The sequence below is a fragment of the Phoenix dactylifera genome, chromosome 1 (genome assembly GCF_051530095.1).
Source record: "Phoenix dactylifera cultivar Ajwa chromosome 1, Ajwa_hap1_PhDact_Kaust_v1.1, whole genome shotgun sequence".
NCBI classification, from domain to species: Eukaryota; Viridiplantae; Streptophyta; class Magnoliopsida; order Arecales; family Arecaceae; genus Phoenix; species Phoenix dactylifera.
This window is the reverse complement of record NC_143190.1, coordinates 44,736,613-44,747,719: the sequence shown is the minus strand read 5'-3', so window position 1 is coordinate 44,747,719 and position 11,107 is coordinate 44,736,613. Positions and strand designations below refer to the sequence as shown.

Below are 11,107 nucleotides of genomic sequence, written 5' to 3'. Positions count from 1 at the left end.
CTGTAATCATGAAAAATACTTGGTAAACTCAAATACCAGTTTTTTTTAATGAACATGTAGACTACAAGTTGAGATATTATCTATCCCAACTAATTCTTTTTTGTTTGATGCCCCTAATTTTTCCCACCTACCTCAGTCAATTTGGTAGAAATCTACTGTTTTGTCGCCATCAACCAAAAAGTCGACCATAAAATTCTTCTTAAGGAAAAAATTGTACAAAAATTTGTTTACCAAGTTTACTCAGGAGTGATTGCGTGAGTTTCTTTTTTTTTTTTGGTGAGACGGCTAAGTTACCAGTATACAGGCTGATGCCTCAGAGTACGGTAAAGTCTTATGCCGGTATCGATGCGATGGAGGCCCAAAGAACTGATCCTGTATGGTTGCCTATATATGCAGCAATTCAGTTTGTAGTACTATTGGCTTTTCTATAAACATGAACTGTTTTGAAAGATCATAATGTAGACACCGGTCTTCTTAGATTTGCCATCAGATACTGATCATCCTGAATAGCAACGCTCTCCAACAACTAGCCGATCATTGTCTTTGAGTTTCCCTCAAACTCAAACACTACATCAAGGGCTCTAAGCATAGTGACAGTAAAGACAAGGCCCTCCCATGCTTCTCTACGCTTCGCCATGGATATTGTGATGTCATAGATATTGCACCTTCTAGCTGCCAACAGTCAACAGCTCTTGTTGGCCGAGTCATTTGGTCTAACCCAACTCTTTTTTTAAAAAAAAGCAAAAAAAGTAATAGCCACTATTTTTGCCAGGGATATCGAGTTATCACGTTTCTCTCTTTTAGCTGGATGCTCAACAACTATGGCTTGTAGATTCGCAGAACAGAAGAAAAAGTTCACTCTGGATGGTTGATTGCGTATCAAGAACCCTGCTCCTTCCTCTACACCATCATTCATGGCATTGTTGTTGAAGTTGATCTTGAGGGAATAGAGGTTGGGAGCTCTTAGATGAGGTGCATCACCCTAGAGGACGTAGAAATGCCTTCTGATCCAATCATAAGCCCTCTTCATGTTAAATTTTATTGCCATTATACCTCTACATGTGGGGCTTTTATGAGATTGTGCATAAATTCTTGTACCATGAGTGTCTTATCAGAAAGATTGTAGTCTTGATCTTTGCAATTAGCTTGTAGAGAGTGGCACATAAGCTTCTGGGCCTATAATGCGAGACCGCTACTAAACTGTTCTATGCATTAGGCGGCATTACGCTCGTTCCAAAGAATTGTTTGACTACCCTATACGTCTCTTTTGAATGATAGGCCAACACTTCTTAAAAAGGCAAAAAGGGAATCCATTACTTGACAATGATCTCAAGGCCTTTTGAATCTCTCTGTTAGTCACTGGCTTCATTAGACTTTCATTCTTTTGGTTCATAGATCTTTGAGATTGGATAAGAGTATCAATGCTTGCTATCGGTTCGGCATCATCCATCTATCTGGCTTTGAAGAACGGAAGCAATTTGTTTTTGATTTTCTCTGGGTCATCAGAAAGGTGCCTCCATATATCTTGAGCAATCTAGCCCAGCTTCTCCATCCTTTAAGTACCTGTTTCTACTTGAATGAAAATCACATGCATCCCCTTCACGAAATCTAGCAATAATCTAACATAACAGCTGTTTTTTTAACAAACATGACATCACCTGGGAAAAAACTTTCCATGCTTATGTGATCTACCCATTTATTATTAGGAAACGTGATTTGGGCTGCCTCCCAGTTCAAGCCTCAGCCTCTCCCTTGCTCTCTGGCCTCCATGTGAAAAAATTAATTATTAAAATAAAGAAACTCAAATATATTGACCGAGTTCTCCGACCTTTTTGACCCCACCGCTCCCACCTCTTGACCTCTCTCTCTCTCTCTCCCCCTTCCACTTCTCTAAGCATAATTAATTCCGCCAGCCGTACGCAACGAGAGAACCAGAACAAAAAGCTCACAAGCCAACAATTCGCTAATCCCCATCTCCACCTTTTCTTGTTACCGTCGTTGTTCTCCCATCGCCGATCGACCGAAACCCTCATCATGGCTTCTGTTGACGGCACCTCACCGTCATCGGACCGCCGCGGCGGCTTCCGGCGGCTTCTCCCCCTCCGGAAGGACTTAATCTCCCCGAAACGCGCCGCCGAGCGGAACCCACTGATCATCCCCTCGCCCCCTTCTTCTCCTCCTCCTCCTGCCCCTCCATCTCCGCCTCCCGGCGGAAAGAAGAAGGGCTTCGCAGCCGCGGCCTTCCGGGGGCTCGGCTGCGCCTCCGCCTCGTCCTCCCAAGTCTTGGTCCCGGCCGCCGCCGCCGTCGTCCGGTCGTCCGCCGACTGGCAGGGGAAGCGGCCCCGGCGGCGGAGGGCCAAGCAGAAGAAGGAGCGGCGGGGCCAGGCGGGCGGCGGCGATGTGTGGTGCGCCCCGGGGATACCCTTCGCGGCCGATGCCGCCGTGGACTGCGTCGTGTCGCACCACCAGATGATCGGTCGGGGGAGGCCGAATGGAGAGAGAATTCACAGAGAGGTATCCATCTTTCGTCTAGGAATTCATTGAACTCTTTTTAATTTTCTGTCTTAAATCTTAAATTGATTGTTTTCTATCGTGATTTTTGCTGTTTATTATGTAATTCTCGGGTTTCACTGAGTTGTCTTTCTTTCTAATTTGGAAATTTGTTTTTTTTTTCCTTCAAATTTTTATTCGCAATGATATTATTGCTTTTAGTTCTTATCGTGAATTGGGTAGATGGTGTTTTCAATCTTTTTTGCTCATTTTGTTATTAAATCGTATGATTTCTCTTTTGCCGCTTTCTAGATCCATTCTTGTAATCGTTATCAGAGATAATTTCATATCTTCGGGATCAAGGAGAAGTACAATTTTGCTAATTGTTATTGACCTTCTCAAGTGGTTTTCTTTGGCAGCGGGCTTTCGTTTCTAGAAGGGATAGCAACCAAGAACAGATCTCATCCTTCATGGATTCTCCCTCACGTTTCTTTGGATCTGAACTCCTACCATCAGGGCATCTTCGTCATTTGCGTGGATATCACCGCTCTCCTGGTGGAATTGAAGAGGTGATATGCTGACAACTTATCCTTCATTTTTATTAGTATAATCTGTTGTATATTTTTGCTCTGCATGCTTGTTCTTGCCTCTGGCTAAGAGGATCTGAATTACATTTTTATTTTTTCTTAAATTTGTTTTTATTGGTTTTCCTCTATTCATGTTTTGGAGCTAATGCTTATGCATATGATTGGTTTGTTACCATTGCTTCCTGAGTGGAACTTGTATTTTCATATATCATCAAAAAAAAAAATCCTCAAATAACAGACTTCTTGACTTTTACATTTATTATAAATGAATTTATTCAAACACATATTTGATAATCCTGGGTGGTCTCCTGTGGAATCAGAATATCATTATCAAGATCACCATCTCATAGTTGGTCACCTATCATGGAAATATTCCTTTATGCTGATTTTCTCTACTTTCATTTGGCTGTCATTTTCATTGTTTGCTTGTGGTCTGCTTATAGTTGATGGTCTAACGACTAACATTGTACTGTCAGAAAGTATTCAATTCAGCGTTTAGTTTAGAAATTTTAAAGAGATATTATGACTTTATTTATCTTCTGATGGATATCTGTTTGTTTTTTTATCTTCATGTTATTTTGTAGTTCACATAATTTTGAATAACCAATATTTATTATGTTAATCTCTCCTGTTATCTTATTCTCCATAAATATTTTCCACCATCTCCTAGCAGACTAACATTCATGTCTCCATCGACAAAATATTTCCTCTTATATTTCAAGCACTCTCGGGCTGTGACTGAAGATCTGCAATGTTGGTAATTAAATATTAGAAATAGCTTTTCTATACTATGATGTTTTGATTCTGATTTAAACCTGAAACCATGTCTTAAGATTCAAAGTTTTGATTGAGCTTAATAGGATGTACACTTAACAGTTATTGTTTGTAAAGGTTGGTGTTGTTATGCAGAAACACCTGAATGCAGTAGTCAGTAAATATGTATTCTCATGCTACTTTAAGCACCATCAATGATCAAAAGCCAAGAAAAGACTCAAATTATTTGTGATGTGCATCATACTTAAATATAGATTGGATTGTGTATCTAGTGATATTACATATTTCCTCTGACATAATTCCATATGCAATGTTAGGCAGTATAAAAAGAGTATAAGCTTAGTATGAGGTGAAAATAGTGTATAAGACATTTTATCACTCCATGTCATCGATTTTATGCTTTTGATTCAAGAGTAAAACAATATTGTGACTGGCGTCGAAAGTTGTAGAGCTTGGTTCCATTGGAAGTTTCAAAGGGAAGAGCATAATTATGTTGTTTTTACTTAAGATTTTAATGGGAACAAGATTAGGGTCTACATTGTTGATCAGCTTGTGCTGACCTTTTTATTAAGTAAATTAAGATGGCAACATTATATCTAAAGTTTTGGCCTGCTAAAACTGAATGCCCTTGTCCTAGTTGCTTCCAGATGCATTCCAGCATCAAAAGTCAAGGTATTAGTTTTCCAAATTAGGATCTAGTTATAGCATGGAGCTTGAACAAGAGATATTATCATGTAGCACTATTGTAAGGCCTTAATAAGCTAAGACTCCTCATAGTTGTACAAGTACTAGATCAGCGACACATTAAACAGGTGTGGATTGATTTACCATCAATGGAGCATACATGCTATATGGAAGGTCACCTATGTAAGATAGAAATAAGTATTCATTACTTTTTATATAGAGCATTTCAAGGATCCTAACTTGGTGCATATATTGAAATATTAATGCCTATAAACCAATGACGCAGTGGTAAGTTTTAGGACGAAGTTACGTATATCCAATGGAACCAACTCTATTATCTTTAAAATATATAATTAAAGAATCTGATAAGTATTTAGGGTGTTTGATGCATATCCAACCCATTGATAAGCGTTTACATGTAAGTTGGACATGAGAGTCTAGGTGGCTATGCATTTATAAAGGAATGGATACATTGTTAGATAGTGTAGAATGGAGAAAAGTATTTGAAGCCATGGGCTTGCATTGGGGAGTGGGGAATAGTCATGAGTTATTGATACTGGGTGCATAGAGTGGAAAGAAAGAAGTAATGCAAGGAATAAGGTTACATTGCTAAAGAGAGTTACTAGGAAAGAAGTTTGAAGTGGTACAAGTGCATCTTGGCATTGGTGGTGTTTTTTGAGATGAAAATCTGATAAATATTCAATAACAAAGATTCAATAGCAAAGAATATGTCAAGGACTTCGAAAGATATAGGAAAGCCGAAAAAGATGCAAAATGGTGATAATTTCTCAGATAGGTTGGGTCTAGTAGAAGGTGAGAATGACATTTATTGACAGTTAAAGTAAAGGAGAGGGAACTTTAAGATATCCGGTTAAATGCTTTAAGATTGAGCGTTATCTTGGTAAGATATTGCGAAACTAAAGAAAGATGGAAAAGTCATTTCTGGAAACTATTAAATGAGGTTTCTACTAGATGGATTTGTATATTGGAGGCTGCAAAGGTTAAGACTCTTGAGTTAGATGAAATATCAGTTGAGGTTTGGAAAATCAAGGGAGATAATGGGCTAACTTTTTTTACCAGTTTATTTATTGAGATTCTAAAAGTCACATGTCAAATGATTGAAGTATTGTGTGACTCATCAATAAGCATCGAGGGGTTGTAAAACTTTTTTTATTTATGGTGCATTTTTTAGGGCTGAGAATAGATCAGATATGAATCAGTATATTCATATATGTTTATAGTTGACAAATATGGATAGGAATGTTAATCGGTTGCTAAAATTCATATCCATATTTGTTTTCAATGGATATGGTACAAATCAAATATTGACAGTATCAATATAAATGCGAATATAGTTCAGTTAAGTTAAAACTTTATGAACTACCAAATGGAAGATGTCATTGTATGAAAGGTAATTTAAGTTAGAGTCATGTTGATATTGTCAATTATTTTCTTTTAAAGTTCATGAGAGCTATATAAGCCTATACAGGAACAGAATTGGATATTCGTATATGGAATGGATAATTGTGTATGTACATCCATATATGCTTTCTTCGACATATATGGCTTTACATTCTGATTTAGTTGGGTATTGAAATATGCATCCATATCTGGATAGATTTGGATATAGATATAGACCCGAACATATATTCTCTAGTTCATTTTCATCCCTAGGGCGATTAAATTCATGAGCCACTCTAAAGTCATGGGAAAGGTGATAGAACAAAAATTAAGGAAAAAAATGACAACCATTTTGAAAAACCAATTTAATTTCTTGTAAAATGGGTTTGGTTTGCCAAACACTCATCACCTCTTGGACGGTTTTATCAAGAGGAAAAAATGGTGGTATCTTCTTAGGGTATTGTTGAAAAATATAAAGAAAGAGGAAAAAGTCTACATATGGTAGTTATCAACTTGGAGAAAACTTATAATATGTATGAAAAGGTTAATTTGGTAGGCTGGAAGTGTAAGCATAAATGATACAATAAAATTATTAAGGACAAAAAACTGGAGGTATCTTTTTAGGGAAATTATGGAAAAATGTAAAGAAGGGTGCACGAAAGGTAGTTATCAGCTCGGAGAAAACTTATGATAGAGTATTAGAAAAGTAATCTCGCAAGGGAGAGGGCGGCGGAGGTCGGCGCTGGTGCAGGCGGCAGAGGCCGCGGCCAAACTCCTGTTTTGTTCGAAACAGAAGTCTCGCCGTAAAAAATTTTGCGGTTTTAAGCGAAGTCGGCAAATCGCTTACCGACTTCGCTTAAAAATCGTGAAATTTTTTGCCTTCGCCGGCCAGCGCCGGCCTCCCTCCCTCTCCTGCTCACTCTCTCTTTTCCTCTCTCCCACGGTCTCTTGTGTCAGTACAGGCCCAACACGGCACAGCGCGGGCCCGTATCGACTCGTCCCACCGGGCAACCAGTACGGTGCCTGATACCGGCACAACAGACTCTGATGAGACATGTTCTTTGCAGATGATGTAATGTTCATTGATGAGAAAAGAGCAAGATTAAATGTTTAATTGGATTGGGAGTAAAGCCTTAGAGGATAAGGGCTTGGAATTAGCAAAACAAAAATAAAGCATATGGAATGCACAGTGAAAGTGAAAATGGAAATGAAGATGATGCCCTAATCAATAATGACAAGCAAATAGGTACAATTGAGTGATCAGATTTGTTAGTTTCGGATCTGTTAATATAGTGGAGAGATAGATGAAGATGTAGGTAACAGAACTATGGCATATTTGGTGAAGTGGAGAAGTGCTATTGTGGTATTATGTCATTAAAGCATGCCTTAGAAACTTCAAAAAAGAATTATTCAAAAAATAAGGCTGTTAATATTGTGTGGTTCAGAATGTTGTGCAATAAAGAACATTCACTAAAGCAAGTTGAATGTGATAGAAATGAGAAATTTGAGATGAATGTGACTAGACTAGGGCAGCTAGATTTTTAAATGAATATATTGGAGGAGCTTTAAGAATCACACTAATGGAGATTGAAGTGATGGAGAAGCAGTTGAGATGATATGTGTGTATACAATGTAGATTCGGTAGCGCATTGGTGAGGAGGGTAAAATGAAAGCGAAGATTTTAAGTTGACATAGACGGAAGTTGTGAAGAAGGATATGAAAAATTTGATGTAAGTGTAACATTAGAGGTAGTCCTAGATAGGAAAGCTTGGGGAATGAGAATTCCAAATGATAAACCAAAAAAATTAAGGCAAGGTCGACAGCTATGTTTATGTTTAATATTAAAAAAAAGTTTAGAGTTGTCAAATTTAACATTGTAACTCTTTTATTTTCCATGTTTTCTTGGTCATATAGCTTGAAACAATTTTATATTTTTATCAAGCATTGGCTTATCCTGTTCGTATCTTGATCCCATGGTCTGATCCTGATTGAAGGGCCTGTATTTGATCCATGCTGCAGGATATAGATCAAGGTACTTCATACGACACCGAATTGGGTGGTATAAGGCGTACCGGTTCGGTACCAGTATGCGATAGGGGGCGTACCGGTACTTGATATGCCATCGGGCGTATCGACATAGTAATAGGGTGGCACCGGTACGGGACTTGGTACTGAGATGGGGTACATTTTATAGATCATGAATTGTAAAAAATCTTCCTTTTCCCGGTGGTGTAGCCCGTGAGGGTGCTAGGAACATGGACTGCAAGGACTTGACAACTCTTATCACGGTAAACTGTAGTGATGTCCTTATGTTTTGGACCGTCAATAGGTTGGATCTGTGCTTGGTTTGAAATAGAAGATCTAGGCCCTTGTACAAATGACTGCTCTTGGCATGGTCATAGGTGAACTCAAAATTGTTGAATGGTAACTATTTGGGCATGGGCTGAGCCAAATATCAGCTTGGCTGTCGTGGTAGAGAGAGAGGAGTGCATGGTGACATCTGTGCTTCATCAAGGACTACTAGTTGAGAGACCATGCAAAGTCTGGTTTTTGTTGTTAAGCAGCGGGACAGATGGATTTAGGTCAAAAAGATTAGAACCAGCAAAACTTGACCTTCTTGATCCTCAAGCTACTACGGCTACCAATTGCAGAGCAGATTTGAGTTATGAAACTAGAGTTGTAGATTTGCTGAGATTATGTAGTTTAGGTTTTTCCTTTTTGGCAAGATGGGGGTAGAAATTATACTATGCATGATGATAAGATGTGGCCCGGCTTTTTCATAGTGAGGTCAACAAGCTCACCAATTTTAGGCCTGCAACCAGCCCAACCACACTTGCAGTTTGAAGTGTGGCCTGTGCTTTTCTAGGCCAATTTTTGATGAACACGAGTAGTCTTAAAACTGGGCCAGCTTGTTGTGTCAATAGTACTCAGTTTCACGTCGAGTCATGTCTGTTTAAATGTTAGTCCATCTTGTCATAAAATCCATGACTTAGGTTGAACTGAGGCTTGCCCAGTGGTTACACCCATCTGCCTAGAAACCAGAGGTTCTGGATTTGATTCTTAGGTGGCACATCCCCAAAAGTCTGGACCTGGGTATTAAGGTACAGGTGGGTCTCCCTCTTGAAAAAATCCATGTTTTATGGGAGTGCAACTTTCTCTAGTTGAGTGACAGGATAGACTTCTGTTGGACATTTTGCAAACAGGATGCAGTGTAAGATTATCTATTATAATCATGTTTTGGAGTTCCGTTGGAAGCTTACCAAACAACTTTTGCGAATTGATGGGTAAGTAGCAGGCAGAGTTTGCAATCTTTTGTAACTGCTTTCTCTTGTGTTCTTCTTCATGGATTTCAAGGTTTTGACAAATACTTTATGTATATTACCAGTGAATTTGTTTGTTAAATTGAAACTGAATTCATCATAAAAATTTTGTCAGTTCAACAAAAGTGAATTGAGGCTTATCCCAATGGCCACTTTCCTTGGTTTGGCAACTAGAGGCTCCAGGTTTGAGTCTCAAGTAGCCCATCCCCAAATATTTAGAGCTGGGTAGTTATAGTGTGGGTGGGTCTTCCTTCCTTTATCTCAAAGCAGAAGAAAAAATGGGTTTGTAACCTCGAACAGTCCGCTTTAAACATTTTTAAGCGAAAGAATTTCAGAACGGTTAATGTATATAATGTGAGAAGCAGTAATTCTCAAGCCAATGGAGAGAAGGGAGTGCTATAGCTTTGTCTAAGTTTCTTATTTGAATTAACTGCAAGTTTTGTTGTAAACCAAGAGGTTTTACTGTAGCCTAAATTTCAAAAGCGACAAGAAGTAAATTGAGTGGGTTTTGCAGATGAAAAATTGCTATAGGGTAATATTCTCATTATCTAGCAGGGAACCTCTGAAGATTGCATATCTAGTGACATTGAATAATCATTGACACAGATTGTCTTAATATGCAGATCATGATGTTCCAGACTAGGGTATTGTTGGGAGGAATGGATGTCTATGATCAACACCGGGATTGGCGGCTTGATGTTGATAATATGTCATATGAGGTGCTCAATCTCGTACTCCTGGCTTTCTCATTCTTGTTCTGGTTGCATTGGATGATGACATTGTATTTCTGTGCTCTCTTTTCCCCTTCCACAGGAATTGCTTGAGTTAAGCGATAGGATTGGATATGTGAGTACTGGGTTGAGAGAGGATGAGATCACTCGCAGTCTCAGGAAGGTTGAACATTCAATTTTTGATGCTTCAGCAATACACTTCTCATCTGAAATCGAATGGAAATGCAGCATTTGTCAGGTAAGCTATTTCTTTTTACGATCTACTCGATTACCTGTGGTTTTTGTTTCATGCCTTTGAGAAGGTCGAGTGCTTCATTCTCTGTTGTACAGGAAGAATATGAAGAAAATGATGAAATGGGAAAACTGGAATGTGGTCATAGCTATCATATATGTTGCATAAAACAATGGCTCTCTCAGAAGAATGCTTGCCCTGTTTGCAAGACAGCTGTGCCTAAAGCCTAGTGCAGACTGATACAAGGACAGAACTGAGATCGCCATTTGTGCTCCCTCTTGTGTATAGCTTTTGGGCTTTGGTCCGAAGATAAACAGAGCATTCATTTGTAGTTCTGTTTGCTGATAGAAAAATGGCAGTTTCATGGCTTTTGGCAGGATTGGCCACAACCTTCATTTAGTGCTAGTTCAGTTAAAACTGAATCCATGTATTTAATCTTTGTTTTAGCAAACAACCATTTTATATGTGCCTTAATGTAGTTTTCGGATTCAGCTTGAATCCAAACATGCTTGCACCAAACCAATTGTATGAAGAGATCCAAATTGTCCAACTCATATTGGATTATTACATCTGTAGGTCGCTAGACGGTGGTTGAGTAAGTATGCAAATGAGTAATTGTATGTGGTTTACAGAGGTGTAAGGTATGTGTCTAGAAAAGTGATGCTGTAAGAACACAGCTTCAATGCCAAGGCATCTGTTTTGGAACCATTTTTTTCTCTTCTACAGTTTTCCCTAGGTTTCTCCAAATTTGTTACTTGATTTTATTCAAATGTTTGTTCAGGGAGTCGTCATTTACTGTTTCAAGTCATGCCTTGCATCAGCCCCCAGTCTCACATTGGTGTTGAAGCTCTGCTCATCTTAGGTCTCTATGGTTATAACATAGGAGTT

General features: G+C 38.8%; 1 protein-coding gene across 1 annotated transcript; it reads left to right on the top strand.

Moving 5' to 3' along the window:
• The first annotated feature begins 1,830 nt into the window (after window positions 1-1,830).
• On the top strand, window positions 1,831-10,769 carry LOC103721561 (uncharacterized). Its single transcript, XM_088702765.2, has 5 exons — window positions 1,831-2,514; window positions 2,910-3,059; window positions 9,880-9,975; window positions 10,070-10,225; window positions 10,318-10,769. The coding sequence occupies exons 1-5, from the start codon at window positions 2,035-2,037 to the stop codon at window positions 10,447-10,449; spliced, it is 1,014 nt and encodes a 337-aa protein (XP_088558891.2). The 5' UTR covers window positions 1,831-2,034; the 3' UTR covers window positions 10,450-10,769.
• The last annotated feature ends 338 nt before the right edge of the window (window positions 10,770-11,107 follow it).